Here is an 18,876-nt window from a genome sequence, read left to right as displayed (position 1 = left end):
TGTATACGTGTGAGCAATGTATTGTAGTTGATACCATCACGTATATACACTAACTTGAGTTCTTATCAATTCGTTACATTACCGAAAGGTAAGAACCTTCTATTTTGAATTACATATAAACATTAATTTAGGTCTCGTTCTTCAAAAGCTTTGTAGAATATAATTGAAAGAAAAAACTTTTAATGCAAATATGGTAGTTGCCTTGTTATCTGAAAGATAATTGTTTTAATGTTGAACTTGGTTTTTTTTACAAGATTACGTGATGTTTTAAAAGTTTAAAATTTTTTTCAGAACCTAAGGATATAGAAGTACCCAAGTAAATGTTACTCATTTTGGTACTTCTCTCCCTTTCCTTCGGAATAACATGTTCAAGTGGTGGTCACAAATTAATGTTGATCCTGCTGGATGGGTTCCGATGGGATTACTTTGAAAACATAGAACTGTTGGGATTTCAGAAGTTTCAAGAAATTGGTGTTAAAGCAGAGTACATGGATGTTGATTTTCCCACAATATCACTTCCGAATTATTACTCAGTGTTAACAGGTTAGTGTATATGTTGGCAATGTAACTGCATATAAACTGAAGATGTAATTATGTTAAAGTTGATGATAAATGGTCAATATCGTGATATTTAGACTGCCCACGGGACTGTGGTATTGACAGCGACAGCGATAATGACCTTGCCCGCTGCTCGGTCAGTATCGCGGTCTTGGTCACACAACTGTCCTGTGGGTAGCCAAAATAATGACCGAGCATCAAACGATATTGACCAGTTTATCAACAACTATAAAGTTAATTTCATTGAGGAACCATATCTTTGATATTTTTGTTTGTTTCAGAAAGCGATACGAATCGTGTTTCTGCATCAGGAGCTGACGTGTATTTACATATTTACATTGACGACTGCTTGATCACTAATGCGTTTGAATAAGGGGGTGTAACTCTAAACTCGTAACCGGTATTGACTGCTAAAACTTTTTACTGCAGATTAATTAATACCACGTGAAAAGGTTTTATCCAATTGAAATTACTGATTTTTCACTTATATGAAATAAACGATTGTAGTTTTATACATTTATTTTTGTGTAACGATTTATAAAGTGGAATGAAACAAGCGACTTAATCTATAAAACCATTTCGTTCAATATGAGAAGCTTAATCTAAATTTTCTTTAACCGTTTTTGATACTCGGGACCTTAAAATGTACTTACTTAATACAGACAGGACAAAAGCATGGAATCGCTATATAATACAGACTGATATTAAAATATTTAATGGCATGTACTTTAATCTCATTTATCGAAAATGCTTGCAGAAAAATTCACTGGTTTTGATTGATCTGATCAGGGTGCATATGCTATTCCTTTTGTTTGACATACCACAGATTCTTGGTATCCCATCAAATCAGATTCTAGTAAGCAAAAACAACAAACGATGTGTTAGTCAATTATGTTGGTTAAATGTCGCACTATATAAATTATTACATTTTTTTTACGTAGGTTTGCATGTTGAAAGCCATGGCATGGTCGGGAACAACATGTTCGATCCAAAGACAAATAAGTATTTAGATCTACAAAACTCTTCTACTTGGTATGAACCAATATTTTGGCAAGACGCAGAACCAATATGGATTGCAGCTGAACGTCAAGTATGCATTTTTGTGTTATTTTTTGGTATCAATCGTTACATTACTTTATAAAATCTGACGCTAAAAGGTTTATGATTATAGAAAAACCTTTATTTGTTTGTACCGTTTTTTTTTTCTAAACTGATATCGTTTGAAAATAAACAAAACAAGGAATAACAAGAATAAACAGTTTTTAAAACGACTGTAAAACATGAAAAACAGTACATACAACACATTAACCTAAATCTTAAAATTTGCTCACTAGTCTAGGCTTTAATTCATAAGAATGTTTATTATAAAATCATTAGATACATCTATTTAGAATTCCAGTTTTCTTGTCTATCCGCACAATGAAAACAATTTTTTTTTCACCGTATCATAGATTTCCTTTCCTCATTCGTTTTCTCCGGACGTAACATTTTTTTAATTACTCAGCAGGTATCTCAACAATTTAAGACGTTTCTGGATTCCGGGTTGCTCATTTACTTTTCTTCCTATGTTCATGCTATGTTGGTTATGCGTTGAACTTCAATTTGTGTGTCTAATTTCTTGGTCGAATCGGTATCCCTAGATAATGATTATCTTCCTTCTGATTACCATTTGAATCTTGGTTGTCTTGATTTCCCTAAGCAGTGAAGTGGTAAAACAATTTTCGAAATTTCCTCCCACCTTTTTCCCCGAAATAATAGCAGTTTTTTTATGTATAAGAACCAACAAATAATTTCACAAATTTCCATTTGCAGATTCTAAGGGCATATAACGTCTTTAGGACTGAAAATGTCAAAAGGGGATGACGCGGACGAAAAGACTAAATAAACGATTGAGATTTTTATATTTCTAAAGATTTTCAAAGATGCTAGTGGGTGATATATTTTTAATGACATGGTATACCCCAACATTGGATGTAAATTAGAAAATCAACTTTTTGAAATGGTTGAAGTCGCGCATAGTGGAGGGATGTATGTTTGCATTCAGAAGTTAGAACTTGAAGGTATTACTGTTAAGTTTATATACATGTATATAATATTGGTTTTATTTGATAATAGATTAATTAAAACTGTGTCGAAGATGTACGGTTTAGAATCTAAATACGAAGAAAATAATTAAACATAGTTGTAGTTACACAAAAATGCATTACCAATTTATAATAGGGAAAAAGATGTAAAGTGTATTACTGGATGGGTTGTGAGATTGAAATTAAAGGTCTAAAACCAACCTTTTGTGAACCGTATCCTGCTGAAATTCCGGGTGTGTCTCATCTGAGAACAGCAGCAAATAGCGCTATCCAGTCATTTAAAAATGGTTCGGCAGACTTCACAGGTATGCATTTATATTTTTAAACAACACAGTTTTGACTTGAATAAGGTTTAACCATCAGACCACCGTAAGAAATTTATACTTTCAACAGAATAAATGACAATTGAACAATTCGGTATGTTTTCCTTTCTCACGCTTGATATCATACTGACTTTATCGAAGGGTTATCATTGTTTAAGCGATATATATTTTGGCTATAAATGTGTTACGAAACAAAATGGCATTGCCTGACAAATATTTTGTATCCATGAATTCCAAGCTAAAGTATTTTCAACCGAGCGTCGCGCTTGCCAAAACAAATTTCGATTTTAACTTTTTTCATCAAGTAGTCTTCATTGAAAATATTTCTCTTTTCTTTATATCATCATGATATTAGACCCGTGTGCCAAAATACACATTTACTGTCGATTGGAGAATTTTTTACACAGTTATAATAGGGGGAGACTCACATTAATCGGAGTTCTTCAAAAATTTTGTTGAAGACAAAAGGGTATAAGAATATAGTTCCCTTAATTATCCATATCGATATATTGGCGGTGTTTTCTCTTTTAATAATCGCCAGTTTGGAGAGGGCAGAATAGGCTCCGTTTTATTATCCACCAGAACTAGAAATTAAGGAGACAACCGATACTCTCCATCTGTGTCATTTTTATACCTTCACCTCAAAATCATTAGCCATCTCAGTACACAAAAAATATGTGCAGTAATATACCAGCTTTCCTTGCATATGGTAATTATATGTCTCAGTTGTTAAGGTATATCAGTGCTAGTGGCCACTTCTTAATGCTCTTTATATCAGTTCGGTAATTTTGTTATTATCATTCTCTTACTTATTGGTCATATCTTCAGTTCTGTTTTGACTACTGACTTACCGATTTGGATCCGTGTCAATTTATGCTGCCAATTTGTGCTGAAACACACCAGGAGTTATTAACCATAATGGAAGCGGGAAGTTTATAGCGCACTATGGAACCTGGTTTAACCAACTATTCATATCAGAAATGCCTGTTCCAAGTCAGGGCCATAACGGTGGTGTCTAACCTTCCGGGTTTTACCCTGATATTGCCATTTGTTATACGAACTTTTCTTTTTGACAATTTCTTTTGACCATTGACTGCATTTTACCAGTCTGGTAATTTGTTATTACCCTCCGAAAACACAAACGAACATAAACAAGAAAACAACACTCACTTATCTAACTCATACAATTTTGGAGGAAAATTTAAAACCTTGAATACAATAGGGACATAGAAATATGTAAAAGGCGACGTCTAATAAAACGAATTTATAATGATATGTGCAGGTTCTTTTAGATTATATATTGTAATAATTATATGGTATAGAAAATTGCTAGTTCGATGGTGGCGAATAAGATATAGTTTTGATAGACGTATTATTTTTTGTATTGTGTTGAAACACCGTTTTTTTTTTAAAACACATTTGATACAAGGCATAAAAAGTCGATTGTTGACCCTTTTGATTAAATCAGTTTATGGTCTGTCATTGTTGGTATTGACTGAAGGATGTATTATGTACATCATTTCGTCTGTTATATTTGTTTATTATTATATTATTGTTTCAGCATTATATTTTGAGGCCATCGATCATATTGGACATCGTTTTGGACCAAATAGCACCGAACTCAGGGAATGTTTGATAGATCTTGATCGTGTCGTAGGGGATATTATGGCTAATATAACAAGCGAAGGGTTGAAGGATCTAGTTTCTGTCATCTTTGTTTCTGATCATGGGATGACAGATATTTCAATCACAAGAAGTATCGACCTCACCGGTTAGTTTTACCTCAAAAAGACTTTTTCTTTTACTTAAATTTGGTTTATGAAAAAATGTCTGATGTAGATAGTCTAGAAAAAAATCCACGTTGAACAGTTTTAAAATTTTCTTCATTTTGCATCTTGTACACGCCATGGTCTTACCACTAAGGGATCATTAAATAGTTGCTTTCCTAGTCAAAAGTCTCGATTTATCTGCAATTGTTATGACAAATATTGTCCTTCACCAAAATTTCTCTATTTAATTCGATGTCAACATGATTGATCAAGATTTGAAAATCCAAAACTATCTCTGTTAGTGAAATAATTTTAAACAATCCTACATTAAGGACATTTATTTTGACTATTTGCGATCGGCTTATGGTAAATGTAGATCATACCTAATATTTCAAATGTATAGATTTTCCTAGTTTTTCTCTAAAATGACCCTGAACGAACACACTTAAGAATTTTAATGTAAAAATTATAGGTCACCGAATTTGATTTACAGATAATTGAGTCTTATTAAAGGCAATCTTTAATATGGATTCTGTAGGGAATTCTGATATTTCGGAAACAATTAATGATTGTCATATAGAATTTCTTATTGATTTATACCAAAAACAATTTACTAAAATTATTTCATATATATATATATATATATATAAAATTGGGTCACGAACTGATAATTCCCATTACATTTCATGAGCGCATTTCCCCCGCAATTATCTTCCCTTGAAAGGGGAATTTTTATTATACAAATTTTCATAGTAAAAAAAATCATGAAGTTACGCAAATAAAGCATATAAATTTCAGATAAAAGATAACTCAGCACTTGTGTATAGAGTTATATCACAACTTACATTATGTCAGAGCTTGCCGAAACTTCGCAGATATTTAACCGTGCTAAACGGTTTCTGAAACAAGGTTATGTTGCTTCAAGATTAAAATAAATCATGAACTCTTGAACGGGCCCTTATGGCGTATCTATCTGCACCATGAGAAACGATCTGTTCACCGTGTCTTTTTTCCTTTCCTCTTTCGTCTACCCTAGACACGACATTTTACGAGCAGCTCAAAAGTTGTTTACAGAAAAGCAGAGAACGCTTACCCCACCAATGCTTCTAGTCCATGCTCTCAGTTATTAGTTAAGTCAATTTATCTCATTTACTTTTGTTTCTTTGTACTTGTTATTTCGAATATTTCATGTTCTTTGTGAGTTTCTATTTTCCCTGGGTAGTCTTCACACTAAGATTACCATTCGAATCCTGGTTCCCTTGATTACCCATTCTGGTAGCAGAGAACGTATGACATCAACATATTTACAAAAAAATGCAATTATAATTACGTACGTGTACTTATAACAATATTTTATAACATAGGATGATATGAAAAAAACAATTGCTTGCTTTGTTATAATGTAGATGTCATTGAGAAGAATGATCTGGAAGCTGAGATATTAGACGCTGGGCCCGTCGTCAATGTTTGGCCTAAACATGAAAGAATAGAAAAGGTATTTAGCTCATAATAATGATACATGTAAGAAAATATCAATCTGGGGTAGGATTTCCAGTCTTCCTTATTTATTGATTGATTTCTGATTTCTTATGCTTCTTATAAAAATAAACAACTGTGTATGTAATAACAAAAACTCAAATCGTTTTACAATTAAAATACATTTCTGATTTGATTTGCAGTCAAGATCAGCTGTTGTGATACGCTACACTGCCTGCGATTTATGACGAGCGTACTGTAGCGTATCTATCATAAGAGCCGATTCTAACAAGATTTTTTTTATTTGTTCCGATTCATATTGAGGGGTTAACTTATAAACTTTATTTTTTCGAAGTTTTCTAGTTTTACTTTTTAATAATATGTTATTATGTTTTAATAGGACGTCAAACTAGTAGCAAAGTATAATTCTTTGTAGGTATACAATGATATAAAAACAGCAAGAAGCATTACAAATCATTTCCAAGTGTACCTAAAGAATGACATTCCCGAGGAATGGCACTATAAAAACCATTATAGAATCCCCCCTATAGTGCTTGTATCTGATAAAGGATGGATGATCCAACAGGTATTGCTTTAAACACTTGTCGGCAATTATCTAAACTGCGAATACTAAAAGAGCTAGGTGATATATAAATATCGATTTTGACAAAACGGACGAAATATCTGTTAATAATTTTCATCTAAGACTGAAGTCTTTAAAATCGCTTATCTTAAAAAATTCTATGCCACTGATTTTGGCTTGCTTTCAACATCCACGCGAATTCAATGCTCTACTAAACTTAATTCCCAATGAATCAGTGATCTTCTCATTTTCATCATAAACCCTGAAGTAGATATATGTATGGACTTCGTTCAGAATTTTAAAAACAAAAACACAAATTTTAGTGAGCTGAAACTTTAAGATTTTAGGTCGATTGATCGATATATATTCATATTTTTTTCCATTTCGCATCTTTTGGCATATCGTATCATACAAAATAAGTGTACTCCTTTTCCGAAAATATACTTGACATTTTAGAAAGTTTTAAAAGCTTTTGTCGGTTTTAAAAAGCTTATAATGAATTCTGTTGTAAAGTTTGATATGTACTGACTTTACTTTTGAACTTTGTTGTGTAACGCAACAGTTCGTCAATCGACTAAGATCGGCAAATTTCAAGCAAAACACTATTAAAATCGGAAAATAGACGTTTTTCACCCATCTTACAGAAAGTTCAATGCTAATGCTAATGCTAATCATTTCATCTTTTCATGTTAACTTCCCGATCTCATATAAGTAAAAAATACACGCAGAACACATATGCACGTATGGTATTTAAGAGGTACATTTTGATCTCGTATGAAGCACCGATCAGCAGCATGATTATGAAAATCGTATACGAGTGTACAATACTGAAGTTATTAGTGTAAGAAGTCGCTACCAATGTTCGACATGCTTATTGTCAGGATGTACAAGCATACGGACTGTGCTACAAGCAATCGAACGCGCCATTCCACTAATTATTAACATTGCAAACAGAGGTAAAGTAAATTTGTTTATTTATAGATATTTTAAAAATTTAAAAATTTAAACTATATCAGTATGTTTTTTGCGCTAAATTTAACTACTTAAAAAGCTTTTTAGCTTTAGTCTCCTCAATCATTCAGCTAAAAAATTGTGTGTCCTAAATTGCAGTGAAAAAATATACGTTTTTCATTATAACCTTACTTGTTTGTTCTATATTTCTTGTTCTGTATAATGCTTTTTATGAATAATATTCTTCAGCCTTACAGGCCATCGTTTCCTAATTATAAAGGTTACCATGGATACGATCCTGCTTTCAAGGACATGAAGGGAATTTTTTTGGCTTCTGGTCCAGGTTTGTTCATTTGAGTAATTGATATATCTTTCAAGAGAAATTTGAGAAACTCGCAGATAGTTTAGATGTTACCAACGAAATTAAATCCATTTTACGGTGAGTTGAATAGGACCAGTTCCAATTTCAATACAAATCTCGGTAAACTACTAAGTAGTTTAAATAGCTTTCTACGTAGAAATCTGCCCTACATTATAACAATGTGTCCTACTTAACTGCTTCAGAACACCTGTGTGACCTTTTAAGTTTGAATGGCTTCAATTATGATGACCTTCACCTTTACATCATGCCATCCATCACTGTATTTGGGTAGCTTGTACTCTATATACAAGTGATTTACTTGTTTCTGGTTGGATAATACTGTTAATTTTATTTAAATATTCATAGACCAAGCCTAGTTTTAGTTTCAATTACTTAATTGAACTGAATGCTTAAACTTTTTTAGAAAGAATTTGACGCTCATACATTATTAAACTGAGATTCTTTTTAGCTGAGGTAGTTTTAAGAGCTTAAAGTTAGGGTAACATTCATTACACGTTTGCAAAATGGCCATGTTTTAAGTTCACAATATAAATGCATGCACCAGTCCTTTAAAGGACCTTTTTAATATTAAATGCAGTTTTAAAAAAATGTTAAAGAAATCGTGTAAAGTGATTGTAAATACTAGTATCATTTTTAATTTTTTGGGGTTTACAGTGTTTTTATAAGATGCCCTAAAATATAAGCTTGAAAATGTACCAGTATAGAAAATTGAACAATGATTTATATGGCCTCAGTGAGTTGTATTAACTTGACATTTAGAGGTTAAGCTCATCATAATTGACAGCTATTCAAACTTAAAAGGCAGTGTCCAAAATCACAAAGGTGTTCTTTGGTAGTTAAGTAGGACACATTGGTATAATGTAGGGCATATATCTACCTATAGAGCTATTTAAACTACTCAGTAGTCTACCCAGATTTGTATTGAAATTGGAACTGGTCTTTTTCAACTCGCTGTAAAATGTAAATACTTATTCGGCATTAAGTTAATTAAATGCATTTTGAAACAAATATTCAGTTGTCTTATACATACCCGTTTTAAACTCGAACTTCTATCCCGGTATTTTTACTTTTTTTCTTACACATGGTTTTATCTTCGTCAAACAGGAATACCACTCAATAGACTTATACGGACTTTTTAAATGGCTTTTTCATTTTGGATTTTGACAGTTACTTAGGTAATGATACGAAATGATATACCGTATACCGTATAGCACGAAATGTTCATAGGATATTTATTATTGCGTACTTAAACAGTCTGTCTATAAACGGCAAAATATAAACTCTGGGTTCAGTACACAGTGCACCACTTAGCATGCGCCAAAATAAGAAACGCCCAAATTTTTCGTATACCCTTATACCTTCGAATCGCCAAATTTAATGCCCGCCAAAATGCGCGTGGGCATGACGTTCCCGATGTCAATTGACCTGAAGTGACCGGGGTCCCCGGAAGGGGAACTTTCGAGATCGGAAATGATCCGCTGTTGACCGGAAGTGGACTTACATAGGGGATCCTTGACAAGTGAAAAAATCATGGGCTGTTGACCTGGGAAAAGGTTCCCCAAAAGGAGGGGCGGAAACGACCCCATAGGAACCCCTTAAGTGCTCTCATTAACGTCACTCAATTGTATGACGCTTTGTTTTCAGGTAAGTATAAAAAGGGGGATGATATTATGACTAGAGTTATCTTTCTTTGTATTATTTGTCTCATTTGTACACCCTTTATTTGTTTGTTTGTTGGTTTTTTTTTTAATTGTATATCATTTTTGAGTAATTTATTTACTTTTTGAGTATAAATTTTGATTATCTTTGTGTGATTACGTTAAATTGATTATGTAATTCATGATAAGTTTGAATACTTACGTAGTTGTAACATTATCTGAGGTCGAATTTTGTAATACCTGGTTCATATATTGGTCGGAGTTTGCAACACTTAATTTGTGCTCTTGTGAGAGTTACTTCCTGTTAAATAAATAATCAATAATGTCGTACACTTTGTTGTGATGTTGTTCAGGCTATCCATAGAGTCTAAGATGTCTAACATCCATCCGTTACATAACATGGTGTCAGGTAGTTACTGAAACGTCCACAAATGGATCTACATACAATTCAGCCCCCAGTAGTCAACTGGAATGCGGGAAATTTCACCGAGGCATGGAAGAAATTTGAACAGTACGTAAGACTGATTCATTCTGGCCCCTTGAACAATAAGGAAGAGAAAATTAAGATAAATTACGCCCTATTGTGAGTATTGGCCACCGGTAGAGACGTTTACAATACGTTGGATTTGTCAGAAGATGACAAGAAGAGTTTAGAAGCTCATTTAAAAAGAAATTCAAAGGTCATGTTGAACCCAAAAAGAACTCTATCTTTGCACGTTATAAGTTCAACGAGTAACGGCAAGGTAATGAAAGCGTCGAACAGTTTGTCACTAGAATAAAGCTCATTGCTAAAGACTGTGCTTATAAGGAGCCAAACGAGATGTTGCGTGACAGAATCGTTTTCGGTACGAATTGCCAGAAAGCCAAGGAACGACTCATAATTGAAGGCGACACATTGGCACTCGAAAAGACCATGCAAATAGCTCAGACACACGAGTACTCTGAGGAGCAGCTCAGAAGGATGAATAACGCGCCGACAACGACAGCAGAAGTACATGCCGTGAAATCAAAGAACTCTACGTATTCATACACATTGAAGGCTTCGCCGACAAGCCATGGAAGCCATACGAATGCTGCTAGTAAACAACAGACCAGGAACCAGGCCATTAATAAGAAGAAATCGTGCGGTAAACGTGGTTTGTATCATTCACCGAAAGGCACGTGTCCGGCCAAAGGAAGGAAGTGTAACAAGTGCAAAATGGAACCATTTGGCGAGCGTGTGCAGGTCAAAGGCCGTAAATGAAGTAGAAACAGTACCGTATCAAAAAGAACGGGAATCCGAAGATGACTTCTACATTGACAGCATACAGTCACAGCTCCATGATGACCAGGCTTTTTCTGAATTAAATGTTGGTTTAAATAACAAAATTCTAAAATTTAAATTAGATACAGGTTCACAAGTTAATGTATTGCCTAATCACTTGTATTGTGAATAACAATTGTGTTCATTTTAAAAACCTGAACGCACACTGTCAGCGTACAATGGCAATGTACTGTCATCACTTGGCATCTGTCGTATACCTTGTTCATATAAGTCCTGACAGTTAGAGCTTTAGTTCTATACAAGCGGTTTCAACAGTCTGTCTACGGTCACCAAGTTAAAGTCGAAACCGATTACAAGCCGCTCGTCTCAATTATGAGAAAGTGGATTCATGTTGCCCCGCCGCGTTTACAGCGCATGATACTACAGTTACATCGGTACAATCTTGAGGTCACACATTTACCGGGCCGCGATATTCCCGTCGCCGACACGTTGTCGATGCAGTTTTTAGACGATTCTTATTATAACTTATCGGAGGGTATGGATGCACAGGTCCATATGGTCATGTCCAGTCTTGCAAGATGTAAAAAATCTCGTGAAATCGTTCATTGTATGTATCGGGGAAACAAGTAACATGTAAAGATCACATGTATAGAATTTCAAACATAAAAAAACTTTTTCCGACAAAAGTTGACTATTTAATCACTGAACAAAAATGCCTCTAAAATTGTTGCATTTTAGTGCATTTTCAATGATTAAGAGATAATGAGGCACCGTAGAATATTAAAATATATATCTAAATATTCTGTACTGAATAACAAATAAAATAAATACAACATTCTCGATTCGCTTCGCAAAATGAGTTTGGAAGCATGTGCATACATGTACATGCATGTTGTCACAAAAGTTATGTCCTATGATGTTGAACTGTGCGCCAGGCTGATGCTAGTTATGCAATATCGTCTGCAGGGGCGGATTCACACTTTGAAAAGGAGAGGTGCCGCCGGGATTCCTCAGAAAAAGGGTATGTGTGTGTGCTAGGACATTATTTACCTTTTGTCAATTTTACACCTGAAAATAACAAATTTTCCAATAAAAAGGGGGTGCCAACCCCCTGCATCCCCACTGGATCCGCCGCTACTCTGAACAGATTAAACGAGTTGATAAAAACAAACCAGATTCCTTGTAAACATTCCAACGCAAAAAGAAGAAATAAGTTCGGACGCAATATATTTTTTACCTCTCAAAAAGACTCCAGTTTTAGTAGCCGTATGAATAGGACACAATGGTAACAATGATCAAGAATATTAGAAAGAGGGAGGGGCTTTGATCAAGACGCTTATAAACCGGGGATACAATCTATCATTTGCTATTTACTGTCTATAAGTTGTTAGAAACCTACATTTTTGCGGCGTGAACATACATGTACAGAGCAGTTGTAGTAAGTGGTTTGTGCATTGAATTGATTGGTATAAGAGAGTATCGTTACTTCTGTTGTCATATTTTGACAAGGTAAAAAAGTTTTTTTTTTAACATTTACAATGTCATGATTTTAATATTCGTGCAGCCAATCACGTCTGTCTGCTTCACGAATAAGTGAGCCACTTTATGGTTCACTTCTCGAATTTTGATTTGTTATAATCTAAATACCAATAAAAATTAAACTGAATTTGAGGTTTATCACAACTGTAAATGCAGCTTCGCTACCCAAAGGTTGCGGTCTTGCTCCCTCCCTTCACGCAATGGGAGGGGCAGGAGCATAACCCTTGCCCAGCGAAGAGGCTGTAAAAGCTAGGAATCGGAAATAAGCCACTCATAACTTGGAAACTTATGATCGGTTTATATGGTAGTAAAGGCCTATTTTATTTGAAATAATCCATTTCCAAAACATCCTTTTATCGTTCTTTTTTTCACAGTCACATACTAGATGACTTTTAAGCAATGCCGGAGTTTATTTAAATTCGGAATGACATCTTTTATATAAGAACAGATCTACGGGCGCTTAAGGAAAAGGACTTGGGTTCTCATTAATTCTTTAAATTTATGTGTGTTATTCTTATGACTATTTTTGTATTTTTTGGTGCTTTGTCTTTACTATGGATACTCTGCTCCCCATTTTAATTTCCTCAAAACGAACATAGTTGCGCGCTCAGTTACTGAATAACAGAAAAAAAGTCAAACTTTCTGCTTAAAAACACTTAAAATATTGATCATGTCAAAAAGTAAGTTACTTTGGATAATATTCATGCTTTTTTGTTGTACCAGCAGTTCGGAGACAGAACAGGTGGTCCGGGAATTGATTTCGTATTTTACAATTTTATTATAATGAGTAGTTAAAATATGTGAAAATTTGCAACTTCAAACTCATTTTGCAAAGCTCATGTTGCAGATCGAGTAGACAATGTGTTTATTTTATTTGTTCTTCAGTACAGAATATTTATATATACATTTTAATATTTTACGGTGCGTCATTATCTCTTAATCATTGAAAATACACTAAAATGCAACAATTTTTATAGGCATTTTGTTCAGTGATTTAACAGTCAACTTTTGTCAGAAAACGTCATTTTTTACATTTTTGAAATTCTATACATGTGATCTTTACATGTTATTTGTTTTCAAATACCTACAATAAACGATTTCACTTAAATTACTTATCAAAGTGCATTCGATTGATCCTTGACTCTTTCTCTTATAAATGCAAAATAGGAGAAAACTTTACCGTTTTTCACTTTGATAAGTACGATATTCAAAAAATACATAGATTTCTCTTTCCATTGACATGATATAGCCGTATACCCTCTAGGCCCATTGAACTCGAAAACTAGAGCACTTCTGATGCCTGTCCGCAGCACTATCAAGTACTAGACATCATATAAGTTATTTATGAAGCATTTGCCATGGTAATTCTATATGCATTACTATCCTGAAATATAGCCATGTTTCATTAGATATTCACGATAAACAAATTTCCATTACATTGTCTGTGGTTTCTTCTCAATTCAGAAAGGGAAATTTGTAAGACTTGTTACTTTGCAACATTCAAATAAAATCATTTTATTATATTTATGTTTTACAATTAGAAGTTCAACGCGCTAAATATTTACAAATATATCAAAAAATTTTGAATTTGGTCGGTAAAACATAGTGTTATCGTTATTTACTATGTAGTAGTATGCATGCAAATTTTTAGCGTGCATTGGACGTGTACTGTTAAGAGAAGCAGTGGTGTAATCTTGAGACAAAATACAAATAAAAACTGTGGTTACGTAAAAATATAGCATATTTAGACTAAAACAAGCGTTCTTTTTTCGTTGGGTTTTCAACTCTATGAACCACGTCTGCTACAGGCAGTGCCTGAATATTATATGGACTTGCACTTTAACACATATTTATATTTTTGTACGGGTCTTTACACAAAACAATTCGATATTTTGAGGGTTATTTCTTTTATTTATTTCTTTTTTTGTTCAGTGCAATGAATAAGTATTCAATATTCTAAGCCTTCGGTAGAACTGATTTGGATTAAAAATAACGAACCAAACCGTTTAATTAAACGTAAAGAAACTTGAAGGATATCTTTAATCCTGAAACAAAGATTAGCCAAAAAAAAAAAAACAGAAACGACACAATAGATAACACAAATGAGCTTTAAAAATATACTGATAAATTAAATAAGTAACCCTGACTTCTCTAAAATCTGTTAGTATGGACCAGGTGTACTGGTAGAGTACACTAAGCGTCCTACACTTTTCTATAAACATCAGTAGAGATTTTCAGTTGACATAAATCCGGTTTAAAGAAAAGGAGAAAAACTGCAACTCTTCGAATAAATCTGTTCATGAGTAAACCACGAACCTATTGAGATGCAGTTAAATATAATAACGGATATTATGATTTATTGTAGAATTGAAGCAAAACACTAAAGTATCTCCTGTACACATTGTTGATGTATACAAGTTGATGTGTCATATTCTGCAGATAAAACCAGCTCAAAATAACGGTTCTTGGTCATCTATTTCAGCTGTTCTTCGTACCACGTCATCCGCAAGTAGAACCAACACTTGTTTCTCAAAGTGCATTTGTATAATGTTTCTACTTTTTGTACCCTTATTGACGTAATGTGAAAAAAACTGACTGGCACATGATATATTGGGTGCTTTAAACGTTATTTTATTTATGTATACATGTACTTTTAAACGAAATGAGACAAATTTAGTTGTGTGATTATGTTTATACCGGCATTATATTATTATATTTACATACAATAAATTAACAGCTATAAGAAAAAAGATAATGATTGTAGCATATTTGCATTGATAACAAATATTTGCTTGATGTACGATATCCTACATTATCATAACAAATGGATATAACTGCTTCATTTGTTGAAATCTGAAACAAAATGAGCATGTGTGTAAATTCAGAAATTAATTCGTTGATAAATATAGAATTGTTCATCAGTTACCCTTCCACACATTCGATGTAATAAAAGAAAGATGATATTTACGACCTGTTAGACTTATTGATATATGTATAGCATTTGTTGTTGTTGAGGTATGTATCGTTACAATTCTCCCACTTTTACCTCACACGATACCATCAGATTGTTCATGGGCCACATAAGGAATTTTCCACTTGTAATTTAGCATTTACTGCAAAGTATAATATTTTAAAAAAGAAGGGCAAGGGCTTAACTTTTATAATGTCAAATCGTTAGATATTTTGATTCAGTATGGAACCTTTTTTTTTGTTTTAACCTTACATGAAGTATATTCTTAAAACCATTGAAATTTCAATTATGTTTTTTTTTTTTTTTTTTTAAAGAAAAATGCTACTACTACCCCAAGAAAAATGAGCAAAAAAATATTCATTTCATGGCACAATTTGGAAAAGGTATCATTGATGACTGACAGAGAAGGAAAAGGTGCAATTTCGGATTTTTTTCTCGATTTAATTATTTTCAGTTTTTATATCTTTTCTGGCCAATTAAGGACTGAGATTTAAAAAAAAACTATGATATCAAAGTATGTATAATTTCTTATTAAGTCATTAAGGATATTTATTACCAATTCTATATGGACATTCTTTGTTGAAGATCAAATTTTGATGACCCACACCCATGCTTCTAGCTTTCCGTTTTGTTATGAATTAAAGGTACCTCTGTACCTATAATTTATGAATCAGTTAGTTGGAATAGAAAATGTAGGGATTATTTTATATAAACCATGGTTTGTTTCTTCAGAGAGTCTTTTACATCGTCATTCTTCATACAGTGTTTGCTTGTAGATGGCAACATCCGATACAATTGTCTAAGAACAAATAAAGAACGATTTCCATAATAGATAAATAAAGTATATAAAGTAATAATACCCTTAACATATATGTATTGTTAATGTGTTAATTTAAATATACTTTAATTTAGTATTTAATCTGTTCTTTAGTAAAAATATATTTTTATATTTTTATAAGATGCGTTTGTACAAACTAGTGTGCAAAGAGTGGTGTATGTAAAATTCAGAGGTCCGACATTATTTTGGATTAGAACATTATAAAGTGTCAATATTTTATTGGACTCTCCGTAGTTTAGTGGTTCCTTTGATTTTTTAACATATAATTTTGTGCTATCCTCTTCACCGTGCGTTGCAAATAAGGTATGCAGCATGCGTGCTTTAAGGAGTGACAGCTTATCAGCAGAATAAGGACTAAACATAGGAAGGTTTAATCGAAAAATTGCTGTATGGAAGAATAACTCATAATCAGAAATATCGAAATCGGAAGCCAAAATCCCGCAAGGAATGAGGCATCAGAGTTTTAGACGGTTTTGAATTTCATAATACAATAAATTTCATTTTTTGTAAATAATCTGTAATATAATTTTGGTCAGAAAATTCTTACCACTGGGCCGGTGAAACTCCCAGGGAACATTGAACCACCAGCAGTATTTGTTTTTCAATCTGTCATATATTTGAATCCATAAGATGGTGAAATGCAGTTCGACACTGAATGTTCTCATTCTGTAGATAAGATGGAACATCAACGTTTGTCATTTTGTGTACCTTAACTAAAATGTGTGATACATATTAGAAACATGTTTTGAGGTTAAAGCAAATTAAGCTACTAGCGATCGTTTTAAAATTCAATTGAGAACGATTGAGTACTGCTTTTGTGGAAACCTAAACCGAAAAAAATATGTTAGTAGTATTCAGCAACTCCCTTATTTGAGTTTATATAATATGTGACAAGACTTGAATAAAATCTATATGCTTGCGATATGTCGTTTCTGTAAAATGGAAAGATATATTTTCAGTAATGATTTTAAGAAAAAAAAATTGAAATCGTGATTTATCACATTAAATACATTTTTTCTGTTTAGTTGAAAACGACATGAAATCTGATTAAAATTTATAACATAAGTAAAAAATCAACGATTTAAAACCATTTCTTGAAGTTTTGTGGCAAAATCAGAGATATGAGCAATTTTTAGGATCTGAAATTTGCCCGTTTTTTTCAAAATTTTGCTTTAAATTGATGTTTTTATTCCTTTAAACTATGCTTGTATAATCAAACTTTTGTTTTTAACTAAATTAAATCTAATGTCATTAAATTTTACGAGTTAAACAATTTAAAAGTACAACATAATTTTCTTAATAAAATTACTGTTTTGTTTTTGGGTAAGTGGGGATATGTAATTCATTTCAGCCGCTGTAAAACATAATATTAAACTGTTCGGACTCAACGTAAGGCAGAAAATCTGGAGGATTGTTCAGGATAATGAAACTTATAGCAATTAGTAAGTTCAAAAGCGTTATTCAAGGAAAAGAATGCGAAAAATCTTAAATTCACCCCATTGGTATATTATGAATTGAAATTCGTCATACTTTTCATTAATTGTCATTTGGCAAAAGGGTCAATTCTCACTGTATAGATAATAAAAAAAAATTAAAAATGATGTCTCGAAAATTCCGCAGGGGAGGCCACCTAGGGTGTATGTGGCAAATGAACTTATAAAGTTGTTTTATTGTAAACGCATATATTATTGGTGAAAACACTGTATACTTTTGTTTTTACTGTCTAACTTTACCTATTGGGAATGTTGTGTCTAGATATCGTTACATACGTCTTACCGGATACCTTCAGTAGTTGTCATTATTGTTATTTTTTTTAACGTAAACATTATGTGTTAAGGTTCAGGTTAATTCTATTTTCAAATAGTCTAAAGTGCAGGCGATGTTGCGATAGGTGTCATAGCAGAGAAAGGGTTCGAATCTTGCAGACAGACTGTTAAAATTTGAATTCTGCAAAGCAAGAGCAAATAAGGCTTCATCATAAATGTAAAGGGTCAATAGAATCCAGCGAACATTATAGCTTCCGAATAGGCAGCAAAGAACGATGCATTACACACTTTTAAGATTGAAAGAGTGGTAGTTAATTCGAGTTGGTGGTATATTTGAATCACATTGTCCGTCCGTCCGTTCTAGTATCAGTTTGTCTGTCCATTAAAAACCTCGGCTTTCAATGGATAGATTTCAAATAAGGTGTATAAGGTAAACGTTGTTATCGATTTTGGTTGGTATCCAATAACAACTCCCCTATAGGAGTGGGTATACCTAGCACACAAGGTATGTAACAGTATGTTGTCCCTGTTTCCGTTTTCTCGTTTTTACCGCGTATATGAAATCAAATGTCTCGGAACTTCCCTTTTGTTTTGATTCTTTGATATCTATGGCCGCTACTGATGAAAATATTTGAGAAAAAAAGTTAACAAATGTTTCGATCAAATAGCGAGATTTTTAAAGTCTTGAAGAAAAAAGCTTACTTAATGACGTTT

The 18,876-nt window shown here is 33.0% G+C and overlaps 1 protein-coding gene across 3 annotated transcripts; it reads left to right on the top strand.

Moving 5' to 3' along the window:
* Positions 1-17,062, top strand: LOC148612465 (glycerophosphocholine cholinephosphodiesterase ENPP6-like). 3 transcript variants are annotated; one of them, XR_015924415.1, is made up of 10 exons: positions 1-88; positions 292-543; positions 1,500-1,648; positions 2,779-2,947; positions 4,527-4,736; positions 6,141-6,229; positions 6,647-6,796; positions 7,994-8,087; positions 10,138-11,133; positions 14,953-15,089. XR_015924415.1 is itself a non-coding variant. In XM_088593938.1 (10 exons), exons 2-9 carry the CDS (start codon positions 321-323, stop codon positions 9,263-9,265), a joined length of 1,119 nt encoding a protein of 372 aa, XP_088450064.1. In that variant the 5' UTR covers positions 1-88; positions 292-320; the 3' UTR covers positions 9,266-9,301; positions 14,953-15,084. The 3 variants fall into 3 exon arrangements, 2 of the variants coding, with proteins under 2 accessions (XP_088450064.1, XP_088450063.1); XM_088593938.1 differs by lacking the exon at positions 10,138-11,133 and adding an exon at positions 9,231-9,301 and having other exon boundaries at positions 14,953-15,084; XM_088593937.1 differs by lacking the exon at positions 10,138-11,133 and having other exon boundaries at positions 3-88; positions 14,953-17,062.
* Positions 17,063-18,876: the final 1,814 nt, after the last annotated feature.

This window comes from Perna viridis, chromosome 7 (assembly GCF_037379345.1).
Source record: "Perna viridis isolate PV_CMFRI_1.1 ecotype Kerala chromosome 7, ASM3737934v1, whole genome shotgun sequence".
Taxonomy (NCBI): Eukaryota; Metazoa; Mollusca; class Bivalvia; order Mytilida; family Mytilidae; genus Perna; species Perna viridis.
This window is presented reverse-complemented; position numbering and strand designations above follow the sequence as displayed.

Excerpts from the sequence above, each read along its gene's own strand:
- LOC148612465 (XM_088593937.1), top strand. The coding sequence starts at position 321 with ATGTTACTCATTTTGGTACTTCTCTCCCTTTCCTTCGGAATAACATGT. Across the intron at positions 6,797-7,993 it reads AAGGATGGATGATCCAACAG|CCTTACAGGCCATCGTTTCC; the intron begins GTATTGCTTTAA and ends AATATTCTTCAG. Across the intron at positions 8,088-14,952 it reads TTTTTTGGCTTCTGGTCCAG|AATTGAAGCAAAACACTAAA; the intron begins GTTTGTTCATTT and ends GATTTATTGTAG.